At 38.5% G+C, this 22,578-nt stretch overlaps 2 protein-coding genes and 1 non-coding gene across 4 annotated transcripts; 2 read left to right on the top strand and 1 right to left on the bottom strand.

Annotated features, from left to right (window-relative positions):
* Positions 1–5,828: 5,828 nt before the first annotated feature.
* TRNAR-CCU (transfer RNA arginine (anticodon CCU)) lies at positions 5,829–5,901 on the top strand. Its single transcript has one exon. It is a non-coding gene; the product is annotated as a tRNA-Arg (tRNA).
* Positions 5,902–13,140: 7,239 nt separating this feature from the next.
* On the top strand, positions 13,141–15,396 carry LOC110787051 (uncharacterized). The gene has a single exon (XM_056831287.1). It carries the CDS (start codon positions 13,340–13,342, stop codon positions 13,847–13,849), a length of 510 nt encoding a protein of 169 aa, XP_056687265.1. The 5' UTR covers positions 13,141–13,339; the 3' UTR covers positions 13,850–15,396.
* A 915-nt stretch (positions 15,397–16,311) lies between these two features.
* LOC110787066 (probable leucine-rich repeat receptor-like protein kinase At1g35710) lies at positions 16,312–22,075 on the bottom strand. 2 transcript variants are annotated; one of them, XM_056831457.1, is made up of 3 exons: positions 21,640–22,075; positions 17,133–20,619; positions 16,312–16,996 (listed from the first exon to the last, which is right to left on the bottom strand). In XM_056831457.1, the coding sequence occupies exons 2-3, from the start codon at positions 20,554–20,556 to the stop codon at positions 16,635–16,637; spliced, it is 3,786 nt and encodes a 1,261-aa protein (XP_056687435.1). In that variant the 5' UTR covers positions 20,557–20,619; positions 21,640–22,075; the 3' UTR covers positions 16,312–16,634. The 2 variants fall into 2 exon arrangements, with proteins under 2 accessions (XP_056687435.1, XP_021847323.1); XM_021991631.2 differs by having other exon boundaries at positions 17,133–22,075.
* Between the last annotated feature and the right edge of the window lie 503 nt (positions 22,076–22,578).

The following is a 22,578-nucleotide window of genomic DNA, read 5'->3' as shown; positions in this document are numbered from 1 at the left end:
TCTATGGTACCCTAACTATGATCACTTTGATCTCAAAGGATATACAGATGCTGACTATGCAGGTGATTTAGTGAACAGAAAGAGTACATCAGGGACGGTGCAGTTCCTAGGAGCATGTGCAGTCTCCTGGGCTTCCAAGAAACAAAACACCGTGGCATTATCCACAACAGAAGCTGAATATGTAGCTGCAGCTTCATGTTGTTCCCAAATGCTGTGGATCAAGCAACAACTTAGAGACTTTGGTATGAAATTAAAATGCGTTCCTATCATGTGTGACAACACCAGTGCTATCTGCATATCAAAAGATCCAGTCCATCACTCAAGAGTCAAACACATTCACATTCGTCATCACTTTCTAAAAGACTATGTGGAAAAGGAACTGGTCAAACTTGAATTCTGTCCCACAGAAGATCAGATAGCTGACATCTTGACCAAACCGCTTAACAGGGACAGACACGACAAGCTAAGGTTAGAACTTGGTATGATACGAATACAATGATTACTGTTGCCCTTACTTACTTTCTAACTTCACTGGATATCAAAAAAAAAAAAAAAAAAAAAAATTATTATTATTTATATTTTAGTTACGTTTTTTTTTCTTCTTGTTTCTATTTAAAACCTTCTCTTCATGAATGGACTAACCATCAGACTCAGATTGCAAAATCCAGCTGTGTGCATTACCACAGCCACGTCTGCACACTATTAAGGTAATCGCACTTGTTTCCAATACATGCTTTCAATTCGAGGTCTAAGTGGGAAAACTAAAAATGAATGGAAAGCATTTAATTTGATTCGGTGAATCTTACGAACACGGTGCATGCATTACTATTCATTTTTGTTCACTCATACACGCTTCCCACAAATCAATTCCCAACAAAACCTTTTCAGCTCCCAAATCATTCTCCCTATAAACTTCGCCGATTATTCGCCAAACCCCAGAATTTAAAATTCAAAACCCCTCTCTCTCTCTCATTATCCACTCGCCACCCACCTCTCCTATAAATAATCATGACTCTCTACAAACTTCAATTCCCAAACCCTAGAAACTCTTCCTCTCCTTCGGAACCGATAATCACAATTATCCCTCTCCAAACAGTATACCCAGAATCCATGGCTCCAAAGCAACCCACACCAAAACCATCGGCCGCCAAGTCCACCGCCAAGCTGACCACAAAAAGGAAACTCGTTCTACATAAGGAGGTAGCTGCACCAACTCAGGGGGAACCAAACCTTCCAATGGAGAAAAAGGTAAAACTTGAATCCTCAAAATTTCATTATTTTCCCCCCGATCGCATGCTCCCTGGGTTGAGTATTGATTTTGGTTGGTGTCGTGAAGTTGGTTTTGTTGAGTTACTAGAATCTATTGAGTCACAGGGGTGGACATATCTGTTTGAGGTGTGCTCAAAAGCTTGCATGTACCCTGAGGCTATGGGAGAATTCTGTTCAAATTTTTCAAACAAAGGGGGGGTTTGTTAGTCGGAGGTAAATGGGAAGTCATTTAGTTTTGATGCTGAAAAATTGGGGAATTGGTTCAAGGTTCCTGTGCTGGGTGAGGAAGTTTACCATAAGGGGAAAGGTCCAATTGAATTGGGGGGTGCTACCATGGAAGACGTCTACTCTTATTTTGGGGGACAGGGCAAACACCCAAAAGCCCTAAATCAATCTCTTCTCACTCCCTTTCAGAAAGTCTTATTCAATGTGGTACGTCGAGGACTTGTTCCGCGTCACGATAAACGAGCCCTAGCCAGTCGTTTAGACCTCATTTACATCTTTCTTCTTGAGTCTCAACGCCAAATCAACTTTCCCATGGTCTTCATTGCTCACCTAACCCACAGCATTTCTCAAAACAACATGATTGGATACGGCTCCCTCTTGACCTTTATCATGCGCAAAGTGGGGGTTGATCTCACAAAATATACATCTGAACCACATACTCCAGCCCACATTCTAAACAAAGCCTGTCTACATGGTGTAAGTCTGAGTGTTGTTGATGGGGTTGTCTGCGTTGGGAAGCTGTTGGTTGGAGACACAGCCCAACAGGAGGAGGATGATTTAGAAGGGGTAGAAGAAGAGCTTGATGAGGGAGATGAACTGTCAGATGCGGAAGAGGAGGCACCATTTCCTTGCCAGGAGACAGAGGGTCAGACAGAGGGTGTTCCTGTTGACCTATGTCCAAAGGAGACAAGTCCAATCAAAGCCACCTCCTCTCCCAAGAACATTCCAACCACATCATCTTATCAGCCTATCCGTCGCAGTAGCCGTCTAGCCAGCTCTTCCAAAGGAATTCCTCCGGTCTACAGGGTCGAGGATTCAGATTCAGACAAAGATGGTGAAACCCAATCTGCTGCTCCCTCACCAGACGGTTCAGTGCAGCTCTTGATGGCTAAAGTGGATCAACTGCAGCTGGACAATGTGGTTCTGTTGTCAGCTGTTACTTCTTTGCAGGAGCTCATTCACAAGATGCAGCAGGACCAGGCAGAGTTCTTCAATGACATGACAGAACGTCTTGCTGACATGATCATAGAGGAGGTGGCAAATGATGATAATGCTGCTCCTGGATCACCCCATGCCTGACCTGCTTCTTATGCTACCTTACCCCACCCCATATATTTTGCTCTCTGATAAACAATTTCTTTCTTTTGGTCCTTTGAACAATTTTTTTTGGATATTTTGGATGCGCCAAGTTTATGACTAATGCTCATTAGTGCGCTTTTCCTACGTTCTGATAGTTGACCCACATTGACTTGTAAAATTGGTTGTTTGTATTGTGCTCTTTGTTGCGTTTTCCTTGTTTTGCTTGCAGGGGTGCGGTCAAACTCGTTGACCGACTTGAGCTGCATGATGACACTCTGCTTGGAAGGGTAATATAATTCACATATGTTCTTTCCTCTTCGTCGAGAAATCGTTTTTCCTAGCCCCTTTTTGATAATTCCAAAGGGGGAAGATATTAAGAGGGGCAACATGTGAAAACTGTTGGTGTCTATACATAGGTTCGACACCTCAGTAACTCTTCTGTACCTGGCTAAGATCTTGGTACTCGACTGTCAGGTTACATGTTCCATTCCTCAGTCATTCTTATATATTTTTTAAATGTTATTAATCTGTAAGGTTGTCATCATCAAAAAGGGGGAAATTGTTGATTCCTGAGTTTTGATGATGACAAGCTTACACTCTACTAATTGTCGAATTAAGGATTGACAGGAGCAAGTCACTATAAGTTAGGACAAGTACGCAACAAGACAAGAAGTGAAGCAGCATGAAGATTAAGTCCAACCTCGTGGAGAATACAAGTCTAAAGAGTATGGACGAATTAAATCATGGGCCGAAAAGAATGAAGCCCAGCAAGTCAATTAGGGTCCAGAAAGGTATAAGATCAGTAGAAGCAAATATTGCTTAGTATGGGAACAAAGTATTTCAAAGAGTCCTAATTAAATCCTGAATCTAAAGAAAATCGGTTTTTGTTTTTCAAGAGATAAACATCAAAGATTAAACCTGATTTTACTATCCTACTTAAAGATATACTCTTAAAGGTTTTTAAGTTGATTTGCAACTCTCAGATTAATAAAGATAGAATTTGTCTAGAACGCGTTTTTAGAAACTGTTTGCGAAAAACTATCTTTCGAAAAGAGTCCTAACTAGTGTAGGATTAGACTCTAGGGTAAAAGCCTGGATTCTTATAAATAGACCTTAAGATCTTTACGAAACTTTTATCAGACTTATTTACATCAACCGGAAGCTTTCAGGTATCACCCTTAAAGTTTTAATCTTTATAAGAAGTCTGTTCCTGTTCCCATATAAGAGCAGTATTTGTTACGTGGTCTTGTATCTAGTATTTAGTGTTAAGTTTAATATTCTTTGATTTCAGTTAAGTGTTGAGTTTTTGTATGATAAGCCTGAGTCAGGCTTACTTGAGCAAGAGAGAAGATCTCATAAGAGATCGGTGAGGAGAAGCAGTTGAGGGACTGTTTCTGTAAGGGAAGGAACAACGAGGGGTTGTTCCTGGTCATCTGTAGTCAGAGGCGACTAACAGATTGTGGCCCGAGTAGATTAGGCTTGTAAAGAAACTGAGTTGTTTTGCCTAATTAGTGAATGTGTTTAAGTCCCCAAAAGGGGCCGTGGTTTTTTCCTCTCTATTGGGCCTAGAGAGTTTTCCACGCTAAATCTCGCTTGCATATTTTATTGTTTCTGTTCCTAGTAGTTTAATTTTTGTAAAACCATAAAATATCAATTCACCCCCCCTCTTGAGGATCTCTGTAAAACTAACAATTAGGGACAAAGAAGGCGAAAATAGAGACACGTGCTTTATATGCAGAGGTGAACCCCGAAAAATACCAAGTCAATGCTCAAATTTCGGTGAAGGTATTTGTCAACAACCTAAATTGATTGAAGGTCCAATTTACAACAATTTTTTTCAATAGGTCAATTTGTGATATAAAATGTTATTTCTATTATGTAGTCGCGTGTAAAAATTATGAGAATTTTGTAGTTTATCACTAACTAGTTAGTACCTTTTGAGGGATAAACAAGTATACTTGTGATTTTAACCCGTATATTCTAATGAACTCCTTGATTAATATAAGCACTACACATTTGCCCCCCCAAAAAATACTTTTATATATATTATATTAAAATTTGGTGTATTTTGTTATGCGTAAAAGTTGTTATTTAGACGTTTCATGATGCTAATTGTTTAGTTTATTTGTGAGTTCATAATTATTTCAATTTACGGATGTTGGTTAAAATAATCTAAAATTATCGAGACTATTACGAGAAATTGAACGTTTGATAAATTTTAATTTGACTTTGAAACTAATGATCCATGAAGGGTGGATGTTCTTCTCACATCTCACCCAAAATAAATAAAACTATTGTTTTTTAACACACTTTTTTTTTTTTGGGGTGCGAATGAGCCACAAGGGTGGGGTTGATAATCGATCTCATGATCACCTGGAATCGGTAAAAGATACCATCTATAACTGAATCAAAGTCTTTATCAAATAAATTCGAAAGGGTAATATTTATTGAATAAATTAAGTGAATATTTCAAAAGGTTTTGAAATTAAAAATGTGAGAAATTCAAATTTATGGTAGGGAAATAAGTGTAGGTTGACCCTTAGAACGTAATTGTCAAGCTGATAATGATTTGAGTGCTATGAACATTATTCCTAATGACAAGTTACATTGTAAGCATTGTTTTTGTGGATTTTGATTGTTGCAACACACTAACTAATGAAATTATAGTGGTTTCCACACACCTATTTTTTTGATTTGATTGATGTAGTATGTTTAATGAATTTAAGATGTCATGAGAAGTGAAGTATATTAGTGTTGATATAGAAAAAGGCGGGAGACACTAAAATAAAGGTGTTGTAAAAGGAGCGATTTCCTTCAATATTGCATAAAGATCCAATAATTCCCTAAATACGTTACTTTCTAAGTTATTTCCCACCATACCGTCCACGTAAGTAAGGGAAAAAGAGAAGTAATTTTTTTTTTTCCGGTTCAGCATTGAACCGCCATATGAGATAGCAGTTTTGTTTTATGTTATAAACCGCTATTTGAGCTAGCGGTTTGCTTTAAAACAAAACCGCTATCTCAGATGGCGGTTTGCTTAGTTGTAAATTATTTTTAACATGAATTACAGTTTAAATAGAAATATAACTTAGAAATAACCTCTTGTGACATCAATTGCGTCTGTAGCTCAGTGGTGGATAGAGTGTTTCTAAGCAGAAGGTTGTGGGATCGAACCCCACCTGATGCGCTTATTTCTTTTTTACCATTTCTTAATATTAATTATAAACATTACCAAATTTAACTTATCAACATTAGCGTCTGTAGCTCAGTGGATAGAGCGTCTGTTTCCTAAGCAGAAGGTCGTAGGTTCGACCCCTACTTGACGCGCTTATTTATTTTTTACCATTTATAAATAGTGATTATAAACCGCTATTTCATATAAACCGCTATGAGATAGCGGTTTAGTGCCGCTTCGTTAAAAAAAAAAGACCGATTTTAATGCTGACGTGAACGGTATGGTGGGAATTAAGTTAAAAAGTGGCGCATTTTGGAAATTTGACGTTCTTTAAACAATATTGAAGGAAATCGCTCGTTGTAAAGGAAGAAAGGTCATAAAACAGTCTAAATTGAAAGTATTATTGCTATTTGTTTTTTTCCAAAATCATGTACGAGAATTAAGATTGATCATGGCTTTAATTTGTTGTTAAAAGAAATTTTAATTAGTTATGTTTCTATCTTGTGTGTAATGTTATACTACGTGTGTTTTTTAATTTATGTCATATTGCCATTAAGGGGTATATATAAAAGGTTCATATGGGCGACTAGAGCTGTCAAAACTGACCCAACCCAAAACTCCAACCGAACCTATAATCGACCATAACCCGAATTTTTGGTAAATAGGTAACCCGAAACCCGACCTGAAAAAATCGATAATCGATTTTAACCCGATGTTGTATGACCCGAACCCGACACCCGAACGAAAGATGACAAATAACCGAACTGACCCGACCGAACAATAATCCGAACCCGATTCGATACCCGACCCGACAATGATCTTAATCCGATTTTTACCACTTAACCTGTTAGTGACTCAACCTATAGAGTACATATTTTACGCTTAATATTTTGAGATGACCAAATTAGTTATTGACTAGATCGATCTTAACCCGTGTCGGAGAGTAACCCGACCTGAATTTTAACCGACCCAAAAATTATCCGATCCGAACTTGAACCAAATCCGAGATTAAATGCTATAAACTCGATTCAAACCCGACTGTATAAGTCCAAACCCGAAATTGAACCGACCATAACATGACCGAATCCGAACACGATTTGTACCCGAAATGGGAAAAAAATCAAATATGACCCGACCGAAAACCAACCCGAATGAAAGTGGCCCGATAAGACCCGATATGATCATAACCCGAGACCCGAGATAACCCGACCCGAATCCGACCCGACCCTAATAACCTGTTTTAATCGCTCTATGACATGACTCAAAAGTCAAAACTAAGGACTACATGACTATATCCCTAAGATAGACAAAAGGTGCACACTTAGTTTTCGCTACGTACGGAGTATATTAAGCGTTACAAGGTTAAGTCGGTTTCTTTTCCAAGCATAACTTCAAGGATAGGGATGGAAATATCTAGTGGATGATCCAATAATCCGGTCACCCGCTCTAATTAAACGGATGAAAATCCGAAATAAATGGATGGAAAACGGGTGATGGGTGAAGCGGGTGATGGATGCGGGTCGGATGCGGGTGATGTTTTTTCATCCATCACCCGACCCACCACCCGTTTATCACCCGATCCATCACCCATTTATTTTATATATATTATTTTTATTTTTGTTTTAAACATAAAAATGTGTTAGTAAATCCATTATTTATTAAAGTTAGTGTTTGTTTAATTTTTTTGGGTTACAAGTTATGCATGATGAGAAACAATTATATGTTTCGGTAGTAAATGTAGGTATATAAGATTTTTTTTTTGGGTTAATTATTATGCATATTCTTAGGTGGCGAATTTGTAGTGGTTAATAGTTTTCACCCGAATATCACCCGATCCACCCGGTTCACCCGCGGGTGATGGATGGACGGAATGCGGGTGATGAGTAAAGCGGGTGACGGATGGACCGAGTGGAGTGGATGAAAGCGGGTGATGGATGCGGGTGATGCTCCACCCAATCCAAATTCCACCCATTTTCCATCCATATTCAAGGATGTTCATTCTTTCATGAGTTATATATGTTTCATCAGTTTGATTTCTCAATATTATTGAAATAGACATTCTCTGTTTCATGTTAACTTAGATTTTTTTTTCCATATTACTGTCAGTTTTCAGTTTTTTGGTTTAGTAAATCATATAATTAAATTAAATCATGAACTAAAAAATAAACATAAAATCATGTTGTTGTTGAAAACTAACACACACAAAAAACCGAAAATTATTTTTTATGGTTTTCATATTTTGTGTTTTAGTTTGTAAAAAATAGAAAACTAAAAACAAAAAACGATACCGAACAAACCCTTAAATATTGTCAAATTCGCTTTCTATATCACTAAGCGAGGTATTCATTGGAAAGATCATCCATGATTAAGAGCATACTCCTAATGCACCATTTTCATTGCACAAGCTTATTTGCCTTTTGTATCAACATTGTGATTTACGAGTTTATGATAAAAGATGTGGGAACTTTTGTCGGTGTTGTTGTCACCCTTTCTACGGAGGTATCAGGCATGCGCTGATACTGTCTTCTTACAACCTGCAAAATAAGAATGTTTCCGAATGAATATTCCCTTCGATTCCTAAGTAAGTATTTGATAGAGAGACACTAGTAGAAAAAACCCCTGTTGCAGCCCCCTTGTTGCAGCGTACATGTATTAATACGCTTCAACAACCAGTAGGTCAACGCGGGTCAAACCCTGTAAAGGGTTATTGCAGAGTACAAAATAAATTGCCCGCTACAAAAGAGAAGTTAGAGCAGAATAATTAAGGTAGGTGAGAATGAATTGATTGCCCCTTTTGCCTTGGGATCTGAGTTATTTATAAGGCTAAGCTAGGGCTTTGGGATTTGTTCCCAAAACCCTAGTTTACCTGATTGGCTAACCTTGGAGATGAGGACATGTGTCCTCATCAGATATGGAGTTAGGGGATTCCAATGGGCTGAGTAGTGTTTGGGCCTTCTCCTGTATTGGGTCGGTTTTACCTTGAGGTTTATATCATGTCCAGAGTGTAGGACACTTGGCATGGAGGGTGCCACATGTTGCGTTGCAATTGGTCTAGTGTGGACTATTAAATTTAACCACATCATTTACCCCTCAAGAAGGGTGAAATCCCCTTACTTAGTTTTTACCCTTGTTGACTCCTCCTTTGACGTAGTGACGCGTGGCCTGAATCTTTCACTCTTACCCCTCTATATATATCATGCCATTTTGAGTTTTACTCCCTCTCATTTTCTCAGAATCTTTGAGAGCTATTTGGTGAAGGCGATTTCCGGCGTTAATTGACCACCATCAGACGATTCTCGACCACCGTAAAGTTCATACTTGCTCTAAGGAATTTCCAATCTTCCAATTCGCAAACTCAAGGAACCTTGGAGCATTTTCCTTTTGATTCAAAAGGTAATTCTCTTGTTTCGAGAAAACTGTTTATTATTTCCTTGTTTTTCTTTCTTGTGGCGAGCCGTTCTGGATGTTTGAGGACGGCGGCCTTGTATCAACTGCTCCTTCTTAGCAAGGCTGATGCCCCTCGTCTTAAGTCAACCCTTCTCCTTGTGCAAGACATCATGGTAAGAATAAGCGAAGACCCTAACTTTGAGTGCGAGTCCTCGTCTCAGGTGGGGGACGAGTAAATCATGGAACCAAGACGCTCTGGGAGAGCGGCGTCTTCTTCTTCGAGGAGTGAAGAGGGAAAAATGGAAATCAAGTTAAGTTGTTTAAGATTTTTAATTGAAGCAATGTTGAGATGACCCAACCTTGCATGCCATAAATCAATAGATTCAGCAATATAAACAGAAGAAGTACTAGCATTCATATTCATAATTTCAAGTTTGACATCAAGAGTAAATAAACCCCCATTACAAAAACCCTTTCCCACAAATTCCCCATTGTGAGTAATAACAAGCCTATCAGAATCAAATGAAAGCTTCAGTCCAGCCTTCATTAGCAAGCTACCAGAAATCAAGTTCCTGCGCATTTCTGGAACATGCAACACATTGGTAAGAGTAATAAGCTTTTCAGAAGTAAGAGTGAGAACGATCTTCCCTTTGCCTTGAATAGTTACAGAAGCTGAATTACCCATGAAGACATTTTCACCATCAATTTTTTCGTAGGTATTGAACATGTCTTTGTTAGTGCAGATGTGTCTCGTTGCTCTAGTATCAACGATCCATTCAACAACATTACCCGTCAAGTTAGCTTCTGAAACAACATCAACAAAATGGTTAGGATCAGAAACTTCATTAGCTTCAGCAAGATTGGCTTGGTTCTGATATATCTTCTTCTTGGATCTGCAATCCATAGACTTGTGACAAGTTTTCCCACATTCAAAACATTTCCCCTTGAACTTATACTTCATTGGTTTCCCTTGAGGCTTGAAAGGACTGCCCTTTCCCTTGAACTTATCAGAATATGAATTAGGCTTGGGTTCTACAAGGTTAGCCTTAGCGGAACCAGAAAATACAGAATGACCCTTATCCTTAATACGATTTTCCTCCTCAATTTTCAGGAGACCTACAAGCTCCTCTAAGGTAATGTCTTTCTTTTTATGCATAAACTGATTACTAAAATATTTCCATGATGGGGGGAGTTTCTCAATCAACACAATAGCAAGAGTAATATCACATATTTGAAGGCCTTCAGTAGCCATAGAAATGCACACATTCTCACAGGTATAAAGCTGATCTATAATTGGTTTATCATCCTCAACTAGAAAACCTAACCACTTACTAAAACAATAGCGTTTAGTACCAGCATCAACAGTCTCATACTTCTTATCTAACGCATCCCAAATATCTCTAGCATGACCAAAACTTAGAGCTGATCAACGATGGCCCGACCCGCTGTAGACACCTACTTTTGTCCCCATTCCCGAAAGGGAAGGTTCGATGATGAGAACATAAAATCTCCACTTGGCAACACATCTCCTATAAAATAACGAATCTCAATCACCCTTTTCATTTCACCCGAAACCTGCTATTTATAGAAACCTGCTATTTATGGAAACCTGCTAAAAATAGTAACTGTCGTAATGGGTAGTTGTTAAAAGTGGCAAGTCATAAAAGATAGAAACCTGTCAGAATTAGGTGTTGCACTCCAACATAAATCCTAAAAGAGATAGAATTTGCAAGAGGAATCCTGTTCCTAGTATAATTCGAAAATAAGAGTTACGTATTAATTAAAATCCTAACGAACCTAGAGTTCGTAACGGGCCTAGACGCATTCCGTCCTAAAGTTAATACGCGCTAAAAGACTCGGATAAGTCTCAAACACTCCGGATTCTAAGAGTCCAAATCTGACAAAGAATTCGGCCCAAACATCATTTTCAACGCCCAGCCCTGGGCGCTGAAATTGCCTGGATCCCATTTTCAACGCCCAGAGCTGGGCGCCGAAATCTTTAACGCCCAGCCTTGGGCGCTGAAATTACCTGGGTACGTGTTCTCTCCTAATTCTTCTTGGATTAGAGCTCTACAATTCTATCTTTCCACGAACTCTTCCCTATAAATACAGCCCCAAATTCGACGTGAACACAACACACAATTCATATTCTGAGTATTGACTCCAACCCCTAAGCCTAAGCCTCACGCTGCGAAATTGATCACGCGTTCTGTCGCAATCGATCCAAAAATCGAACAGAACGTATCCTGTCCCTTGTAGCTGAAGAATTAAGCCTAGAAACTTGAGATACGTTAAATAAAAGGAGAAATAGCAAAGCCAAAGTGGTTAGTTTTCTGAGAACCGTGACGCACCTCTCAAGGGTGCGTTGTAATGTGTCCCTTCGCATGATTTAATCGCTTTCCTCGCCCTTTTATAAAACTGTTAAACTATTAATCTGATTGTTCTATCACGCCTAATAAAGATAATATCTTGGGAAATTGAACTATCATGCTAGGTCCCCTTAAATCAATCTAAACAAGATAATCGCTATCGATCTAGTATTATGTGTTGCATATTGTTAAAATCAATTCAGATTAGTTTAATAGTTAACGCATGTCCCTTCAATTATTTATGATGAGCTAGTAAGGATATCCTTCCCCTGGAGTTATCGAAGAGCGAATACTCCTCTCGGTAGTTACAGTCCCCCGAACCCTCAATCTCTACCTTGCGGGTGTACTACCTTGCGGGTGTACGTTGAGAGATCCCCACACCAGGGATCACAAGGGAACCTATGGCCGTCGTGGTCAAACATAATTGCACTCCCTTTATGTCACGATAACCGGATTTTGTCAGTTTTTCTCATTGTCGTTAAAAACTGAATGACGACTCCTATATTACTAGTCAATTGGGTGTAAACTCACAGGAAATCCAAATACACTTGATTTGACAAAAAGAAACGTCACGCCCACGAGGGACGAGGTCACGCATTAGCCTCGTGCTTTTTCGACCCCCTCACACCCGCTGACCCGACCCGACCCGAAAATTACCCGGTTTTGGGCAGAATTTTTCGGCCCAGGTTCCGGGCCCGGCCCGATTTTTTAAAAAAAATTGCGCGCTTTGGGCAACGTAAAACAACAAATTTAGTTATAAATTTGACCCGGCCCGAAAACCCGCTATTTTTGGCACGAAAAATCGGCCCGAAGTTTGGCCCGGCCCGACCCTGCCCGACATAATGGGCAGATTTTTATGCCCTCGACCCGGCCCGGCACGCCTTTTGATCAGGTCTACCAAAACCCAGATATCAAGTAATGCATTCGACATATGATGCAGCAACATGCCCTTACATGTCTTATCATCTTTAGCAAATTTCAACTCAAAAGCATGCAATTCAGTTTCATCATCAAGTTCGACAACATCATCAATCACATAAGCAACATCAATTTGTTCTAAATAAAATCGCATCCTAACAACCCAACGTTTATAATTCTTGCCATAAAGAGGTTCTAACTTAGACATATCAGGAATAAAGAATTTCGAAGTCATAGCCATAACAATCGTCTTTTAGATTGTTGCGATTAAACCAAAATTAGAACAAACCTATCTGATTTGATGAACTGAATGAAGAATAATTGTTGCGTCATAGACCGTCATTGTCCGATTCCGCGCTACCTATCGGTGCAGTAGAACAAATGGTAGGCCGCAACAATTATTTTTTTACGAAATGCCTTTCATATTAAAATTATTATTTTTACTTTTATTTTTTTTTAAAAATATAATAGACTGTATATGCAATATAAGGGGGATTAAAAAAAAATATATATATATATATATATAAGGGGGATTGTTTAGGAATTTTGCCTGAAATCGATCATTGCACAAAACAGCTAGCACCAATTGTTATTGAGATTTTTCTTGACCAGGTGTTAGATGAAAAGGATTATGCTAATCCCATATTTAGTGGCGATGCATAACTGCTTAAGGGATAAGGCAAATGTCAAATGTATATTAAATTGCACTATGACTTGTCTGATACTCCGTATTTGTTTTAGGAACTACTTCGTATAATAATAGTCAAATACTCAATGACAACGGAGTACTCCGTATTTGTTTCAATTGGAGTTCCTGATCAAACCCTCTTTCCTACACATCCTCACGTCAGTTATTTGCCGTCTTTTCTCCCTCTCTTTCTCTCTCTCTCTCTCTCCTCCGTTTTTCCTTTTATGAATGACGGGAAAAATTGTGATACGATCATCAGAAATGACTCAAACTCCTCCATCCGGAACCCTACCTCCACCGGAAACTCCTGTGAGGACTCGAAAAAAGTCGTTATCGAACGTCGGAGAAGTCGCTGGAGGTACGGCGGCGAACTGCGTTGTGGTTTCATGCTGTTGTCCGTGTGTTTTGATGGAGTTTTTCATATTGGCCGTTTATAAAGTACCGGCGTCTGTTTGCCGTCGGGTTTGGCGGAAGAAGCGACAAAAAGTGTTGATGAAGAAGAAGAAACGGTTTCTGGAAGAGGCGAAGGAGGTGGGTTGTTCTAGTGTGGGTGAGGCGCATAATAAGAGTTACGTAGATGAATTATCGGACGTTGATTGGAAGGCTTTAGAGATGATAAAGGTTTCTACGGATGGGTCAGCGGTGGAGTTGGATAGACAAATGTGGGACCAGTTTAGTAATATGGGGTTTTGGAGAAGCCCTTCTCAAAGGCATAATGTTTCTGATGTTGATCAATGATCAATGATTGATTGTTTTATGGGATTATTGTTGAATTGATTAAATTCTATGTTGCACATTTGCATGGAGAGATTGAGCTAACACAATTGCAAGTATCGGAATATGTGATTGGGTTGAAAACGTATTGTTATTTGAATGGATATCGGATTCAGGACATATTATTTACTCATTTTGTACCTGGTGTTCGTGGTATCCGACTCTAAAATTGAAGTTTCGCCACAATTCGTGTTGAATTTCTTGACGGTTTTGCGTGTGGTATGGAATATGATGTGCTACGCTGTTCCAAGTAGTATCTATATATTGGTTACATTTCGGCTTATCTTCAGAAGAATGATATCACAACATTCAGTGAGTGAATCCTCTTCTCTATAAAGGCTAACTACTCTATTCCAAATAATGTAACTTTACTTGTGCATAGAAAATATTGTAATTTTCAAGAAAATATGCATGACCAGAAAACATTGAGACAGCTAAACTTGTAAACAAACTTACTTATTGCTCCATTTGGTCCGTTTGGTAGGGCGTAAAATGTTTTTATGGAAAACAATTTTCCCCTTTTCAATCATTTTACATTGTTTCAAAGGTGAAAACCCTTTTTCCATTTGAAAGGGAGAGAAATCATTTTTCCTTTTTTCCCCTCCTTACCTCCCTCTCCTTTCTTCCACTCAATCTTCGCCATCTTCTCTCATTTTCCTTTAAGGTACCAAACAAAGCAAACTAGTTTGGAATTGTATTTTTGTTTTCAATGGAAAATCATTTTACAATGAAAACGTTTTACGCCTTACCAAACGGAGCCATAGTGTTAGTGTGTTACTCTTCTGAAGGCAGTGGTTTAACTTTACCACAACAGTGAACAACATTATCACGAGTTGTGGATCTCTGTCTTGCTAAATAAGCGATTTATTATAATTCCTTTGCAACATTTGAATTTGACCAAAAATGAAAATGATTTGTAAGTACATAACATCATGCCAAATCCCCATCTTGTCATAGTTATATGATGTGGTTATCAACAAGTGATGGAAGTGCTTGTCATTCTGTTGGTCGTGTTTTGGTTGTTACCGATGAATGGTGTCTGGTATAAGAGTAATGTAGGATAAAATTAAAAGCACAAGGCATATCAGAGTTTTACGAATATCAAGAAGAATATGAAGAGGATGCTTTTGAGGCTGGGTTTCTCAAGACCTGGAAAGCTGCCAAATATGAATTTCTGTTTTTCAGAAAGTCATAGGATTCAAACTGCTGCAGAAGAAGTCAAATTTGATTGTATGCAGAAGGCAGATACACTGATACTGATAACTATTCTGATTTCTGAACATGTACCAACCCAGAAATAAAAATCCTTACAAAAAACCTATATTGAAACTGGGTTGTCATTCTACAATTGGAGGTCTATAGAACTGTACAAGGGGCATCACATGAGAGATAGTGTTTTTTTCCTTCGTTCAAAAGATTCATATTTAAAAAAATCAATTTGTTGAATCAGTGTTCTGCAGCAACTAAGGGATAAATTGTTTTTTAGGTTTTTCATGTGTGGGTATCCCAAGGTCTAATGAGCTGCCCGGCCTTTTTGGTTTCTGGGGCTGCTTTAAGATTCATTTGACTGTTTCTCATTGATCCATTCACAGCCACATTACAGATAATCATGACAGACATTGATAAACCTCTACCACCAAAACATTATTTTAAACTCTCAATTATTTAATATTGAACTGTTTCCTGTCAAGCTATTAGATGAAAAAGACTATGCTTACATCATACAGATTCCAAAATGTCCAATATATACTCGTTGACTTTGGACAATTCAATACCGATTCAAAATATGAAACAGCCATTGCACAAATTAACATCAAAGAGGTACCTGTTGATGTTAAGTTGGCTATTCAACTCTTTCATTTATTTATTTTATTTATTTTCGGAACAAGAGTAAGGGAAAGGAAACTGTAATTTTCATATACACGAGTTAAAACTTAAAAGTTGATGGATATTTTGAGGCAGTGTTATTCAGACTATGTAATTCACATCAAATACCTGTAGGATCCTCAACACTCCGTCTTAACACTTCATTTTGGGCCAATACCATGGAATGTTTTCACAAAACAGTCGGTCAGACACTTGGACACTTACACATGCCGGACATGAGTATCTGAGTGCGGGTAACACAATTCTGGAGTAGAGAGCAAAATTCCAACTTCCAAGTAAGAAAATTAGCACTAAACAGGATCTAACCCACTTTTATATCAGAAATTTTTGGTGATGGGAACTTGACAGAAGAACTTATATGAATTGCCACATTTAAAGATTTAGCTGCTATGGCGAAAATTTGGAGTCTACTAAGACTAAACAAGTTCCCATGAGCTTTGTCATACACAAGTTGAGCAAAGTGAAAAAGTCATGCACACTCAAGAACAACAAGGATCGTAATTAACTTGTGCACAAATTATCTACAACTGCAGTAGGTATCACATCAAAGTATCGTCGTTACCTTAGCAAACCAGATGAATTCACACAGTAGACAAGTTAAATCACTTCATAGTTTATGAACCCTTGAGAAGAGCACCATCTACTTCCTAACATTACAAATATAGTCATCGGTCAATTTCATAAAACTATAAAAGTAATGCAATTAACATTCATGAAGTAGAAAGTAAAAAAATTGAAACAATAACGTCAATAATTCATCAACAAGAAATTCTTCAATGTAGTTAGGAGAATCAGCTTGACTGGCCCATGCTTTGGTTTAGTTGAACTACATCAGCAAAGACCAAAGGCCGATTTCTTTCAATCACTCTGAATACCCATTCATCTTGCTGAATGATAATTTTTCAAAAGGCTCGGAGAGGTAATCATGTTTTTGAGCCGATAGTTCTTGAGCAACATAACGCATAGTGGGTCGTGAGTCTGGTTCTGAACTTGTGCACAATAGAGCTAATCTGACTGCAATCACTACTTTCTCTGCTGCATGCCCTTTGGGTGGTGACAGTTGTTGGTCCAAAATGTCTTTCAGTAGCATATCCGGCCTACTGGCTGAAGATGACAAAGAATACAAAATTTCTCCTGGATGCTTCCCCAATAAAACTTCCAATGCCACAACTCCATAGCTATAAACATCACATTTTTCTGTTGCTCTCATTGTCAGAGCCAGCTCTGCCAACAACAAACAAATGGAGAAAAAGTTGTTATTTTAAGTATCGGAAAAAAAAAACAATAACGAAGAGAGAAAGTTTGATCTTCAACAAATGGTGCTTAAAACTAAGATTATAAAGATGGGAATGAGACATACCAGGGGCCATGTAGCCATAAGCTCCAACAACTGCTGTCCAGTTGGATGTATCTGACTTGAGAAGCTTTGCAGTGCCAAAATCCGAAAGCCGAGGCTCAAATTCATAATCAAGTAAGATATTGTTTAAAGATATATCGCGGTGAACAATAGGAGGGGCACAATCATGGTGCAAGTAAGCGACTGCATGAGCCAGCCCTCGCACAATATTAATTCTTCTTTCCCAACCTAGTTCCATTTTGGTTTGTGCACCATACAACACTTCCCTCAAATTACCCCTTTCAATGTAGTCATAGACTAAGTACATGGATTGTTCCTTGGAACAATACCCGTATAGTTTGATGATATTCCGATGTCTGATTTGTGTCAATGCCTTTATCTCATTCATGAAACTCTTTCGATTTGTTGATGAAATGTCGCTAGATTCTAACACATGGAGCTTCTTAACAGCAAGTATAAGACCTGATGACAAAGATGCCTTATATACACTACCAAAACCTCCTTTCCCAATACAGTAGAACTCATTGAAACCATCAGTTGCCTTTTCAATTTCTGTAAATGTGAATCTTTCATCAGTCTCCCATATCAAAGACTCTGAGTCACTAACCTCCAAAACTTTGCTCTCTGTATCACGTTCTTTATTCTTACGGCAACACAGTAAATAAACAACACCTACCCCAAGCAACAAAAGACAAACAACTGGTATGACAACTGCAATAACAACCTTTATGTGAGTATTACGCTTATCACAAGAGGATAGTCCAGTAGCATTTCCGCAAAGGCCAGGATTTCCCACGTATAATCCTTTTTGAAAAAAATTGTCCCTTGGAACTGAACCTGATAAATTGTTGTGGGAGATATCAAAGGACTCAAGGCTATACATTTTTGATAACGAGTGTGGGATACCCCCAATGAGATGATTATGAGATAGATCAAATTTCTCCAAGGATTTGAGCTTGTCAAGGCTTTGAGGAATTTGACCTGAGAGAGAATTTCTACTCAGATCCAAAAAGTACCGAAGTTCATCCAAGTTGCCGAACTCATTTGGAATATTTCCGTGCAAGTTGTTGTGACTCAGGTTTAAGCTCAACAATCGTACACAATTTCCAATCTCTACAGGGATTTCTCCAGACATATTATTTGCTGATAAATCAAGATACTGCAGAGAATGCAATTTGCCTATGGTTTGTGGAATATGCCCCATCAACTGATTACTGCTCAAGTTAAGGTTGTACAACTTGCTTAAATTACCGATTTCATCAGGAATTTCCCCACTTAAATCATTTGAGCCCAGAGTTAGAACACCCAACCGTGATAGTTTCCCTAGCTCAGTTGGTATTTCCCCAGAGATTTTGTTTCCATCCAACCGAAAGTCTGTCAGGTTCTTACATTCTCCCCACTTGGGGGAGATCTCGCCAACAAACTGGTTGTCACTCATGCTGAGATAATAGAGGTTAGGGTGAATGCCGAATGCATTAGATATACTCCCATTAAACTGATTTCCTTCCAACCGGACTCTAGTTAATCTTGAGCAATTCCTCAAACAACCAGGAAGGCCCCCAGTAAAACTGTTATTATTAGCTGTCAAGTACTCCAGCTTGAAACCATTACATAAGCCAGGAGGAAGATTCCCCGAAAAACTGTTGTTTGAAAAGCTAACATAAGTAAGAGAAGGAAATTTTTCACCAAATTTCTGAGGGATCTTCCCAACCAAACTGTTAGTATAGACAGAAAAGTCTTTGAGTTTCCGAAGGTTAGACAAGGTATCTGGCAACTCCCCATGCAGGTGATTGATGTTGAGATAAAGAGTAGTTAATGAGGTGAGATTTCCAATTTCTGGTGGGATTGTTCCTGTAAGTTGGTTGTTAAAAAGGGCGAGGACAGAAAGATTGCCTAGGTTCCCAATTGTTGGAGGGATTGGACCTGAAAGTTTATTTGTTGAGAGGTCCAGCCCAAACAAGACTTTCAGATTTCCTATCTCTGACGGTATGGAACCACTGAAACTGTTTTGGTAAAGATAAAGATAAGCAAGTTTTGTCAATTGGCCAATTTCTGGAGGGATTATCCCACTAAAATTATTACCATAAATCTGTAAGGAAGTCAACTTTGTCCAGTTGGTCAAGAAATACGGGGAGAACTCGCCAAACAGTTTATTTCTAAATAACTCAAATTTTGATAGATTTCTGAGATTTGTCAAGGACAATGGTATCTTCCCACTAAGTGAGTTTCTAGAAAGATGCAGAGCAGTAAGGTTTGTACATGACCCAAGTTCGGAAGGAATAGTAGAACTCAATTTATTGGAATAGAGAGCAAGGATTTTCAGGTTTTTAAGCTGACCCATGGACGGTGGAATTCTCCCTGTGAGTAGATTTTGGTTTAGATGAAGAAGTTCGAGGCTAGAAAAGAACCCGATGCTTTCAGGAATTGAACCATTGATCTGGTTAATGCTCAGGTCAATGTGAGTCAGATTGGAGAGATCGGAAATCTTAGGTGATATTGGTCCTGTAAATGAATTATTACTTAGAAACAGACGGGTAAGGTTTGTACATGACCCAAGTTGAGAAGGAATTGTAGAATGTAATCTATTGGAAGAGAGATCAAGGATTTCAAGGCTCTTAAGCTGACCTATGGACGATGGAATTCTCCCTGTGAGTAGATTTTGGCTTAGGCGGAGATGTGTGAGGCCAGAAATGGACCCGATGCTTTCAGGAATTGAACCATTGAGCTGGTTAATGCTCAGGTTAATGTGTGTCAGATTGGAGAGCTCGGAGATCTTAGGTGATACTGATCCTGTAAATGAATTATTACGAAGGTAAAAGTACTTAAGCTTAGGGAGACTGCTGTAAAACAATTCTGGTATCAATCCCCCGAAATTATTATTTGACAGCATGAGTTCCGTCAAGTTCTTGCACCTCAAAATGAAGCTTGGGAACTCTCCATTTAACTCATTCGATGACAATTGTAAGGTTCTTAACAAAGGCATGGTATTAAACATAGACCAGTCAGGGTTTGTAAGCTTATTTACTCCTAAGTGTAGGTAATGTAGCTTCCCCAACTTACTAAGGTCGACAGGAATTTTATCACCTATACTGTTATTAGCCAGGATAAGATACTCAAGTTGTGACAACTGACCTATTTCAGGAGGAATAATCCCATCAAACATGTTGTTTGCAAGGTTTAACATAACGAGTTGAGAGAGGTTACCAATGCTCGGTGGTATTTGACCTTTAAATTTGTTGGTGTCAAGAATGAAGCTTGTGAGATTGGGAAATGCGCTGAAATTGAAGCTGGTGAGTGTGCCAGAAAGACCTCTTTTGGATAAGTCAACGTGGGTAATGGATGTAAGGTTGCTGCAAAAAATGCCAGTCCAGTTGCAAGGGTTTGGATTGGAAACATTCCATGATGTGAGATTAGAAGACTTAGACATGGAGTCTTTCCAACTGAGAAGTGCTTGTGCTTCTGTTAACGTTGCTGCTGATACAGAGGTAATCTGTATTAGAAGCAGAAGGCAGGTGAGAGTCTGGTGAAATACAAGAAGATAACAGGGAGCAGAAGGTTTATCAGAATTTTCCATGGTTTATGGCAGTCTAAGAGGATTTTTTGCCCCTAAAAATAGAAAGGTTTATAAGGATGATTACTGCACTGCTTAGAGTTCATTCCATATTCAATTGAACATTTCGAGCATTTGTTTCTGTGGCGAGCACATTAGAAATACTCGCGATGCATTGACATTCTGCTGATGAAATAACAGTAGAATAAACTGGCCTATTGCCACAACTTGATCAACTTGCAGCACATACATGATACAACTTGTAATAATTTGTTATTCTAACTCTTTTCTGGTCAGCTCGTAGATGAGAAACGCTAAACCAGCATCAAAAAAACAAGACTTAGTGGCGAAGCATAACACTAATAACAATTCAACCTAGAAACATTCTACACTGATACTGATTCAAAATCCAAACAGTCACATATAACGAGCATCAGAGTTTCTGCACTAGGGTAAACCTATCATCCCCATTCCCTGGTTATCTAAGCTCGAAAGCTCTGAAATAAACGAGCATCAGAGGTTTCGGGATTGTTTGTTCTTTATTATCTATCCATAAGATAATTGACCCACACAAAAGCAAGTTGAATTAAAATAAATAGTCAACTTAAACCACAAGAGAAACAAATGATTACTTTGCCATCAAAATGAAATCATGAAAACCATAGTCAAAGACTCAAAGTTCCTTTCATGCGCACATTTAACCCTAACAACAAAAATAAATTAAAACAAAAATCCCCCACTTTCTATTTGATGAAGTCAAGACTGTTAGATGGATGCCAATACATGAAATCCAATACTACTTATGTAGCAAGCTGTAAGTTCAACAACAAGGACGAATTCGGCAATAGCATTATTGCAGAATAGTCTTGTACTCTTGTTAATTCGTGCAGTTGAATAAAGTATACTATATTATTTCATGCATAATACTAGTATGAAGCCAAGAAGGGGGGAAGATTATACCTCCAGACATTGAAGGCTTACCCGTGCATTTGTTCACTTGGAAATTTCCACAAACACCTTACGAGCATGAAGTATTGACCACTTCAACTCCGGCCCGGAAGAGTTGCAGCATGCTTGAACCAGTGATAGATTGAGTGGTGCAAGCACAGTAATAGATATCGTCTACTTTTACGTCTGAAATTCCAGATTCAGATTTTTTGATGAGACATGATGCTAAGACAGGGTTCTGAATTCTGATCATGTTTCAATGAAAGATCATAGGCATAAGGCATTCTCCGTATTTTGTTAATGTTTTTTCTATGAAAAATATCAACTAAGATTAGGGACGGAACTACATGTATTGTCCGCATTCTTTAAAAAAGTTGATAATGGAGGATGTTTGGTTGCAACTTGCAAGTAAATAATTCTTAAAAATTGCATACTCCTAAGACAAGTCGCAAAGGCTACACATACCTTTGGTGTATGTGGGCCAGCTATACCTTGCTGTTAGTCATTATACTAAGTAGTTCTTTTGTATAATGAACTACGCGTTTTTTGGATGGAGCAATAAAACTCAGAATTCAATTCTCGTTGCACCTTAAAATATTGATCTAATCCAGCTGCATCAGAATCCTTAAACCTAGACTTACGACGTTCAACACTTATCGCATTTCTAAGGTCCCTCTGGTTGAATGAGATATTGTCAAACCCACCCTTTTCAATCAATTGGGTACCATAGTTTTTGGTAATGCTAACACCACCCATGTCATTAATCATCGCTCTTTTAAACGTCGTACTATCAATATTCCTATAGTTAACCATCATTCTACTACAATCTGGATTTAGAGCATGGTTGTGTTTCAACTCACACTTCAATATGGTAAACTTATCATCCTTATTTTTACCATAAATGAACATTTTACAACCAGTTACATTGGACCCAACGTTCGTGCCTCCCTT

The sequence above is a fragment of the Spinacia oleracea genome, chromosome 6, assembly GCF_020520425.1.
Source record: "Spinacia oleracea cultivar Varoflay chromosome 6, BTI_SOV_V1, whole genome shotgun sequence".
NCBI classification, from domain to species: domain Eukaryota; kingdom Viridiplantae; phylum Streptophyta; class Magnoliopsida; order Caryophyllales; family Amaranthaceae; genus Spinacia; species Spinacia oleracea.
Note: the sequence above shows the minus strand (reverse complement) of the source record. Positions and strands in the feature narration are given on the sequence as shown.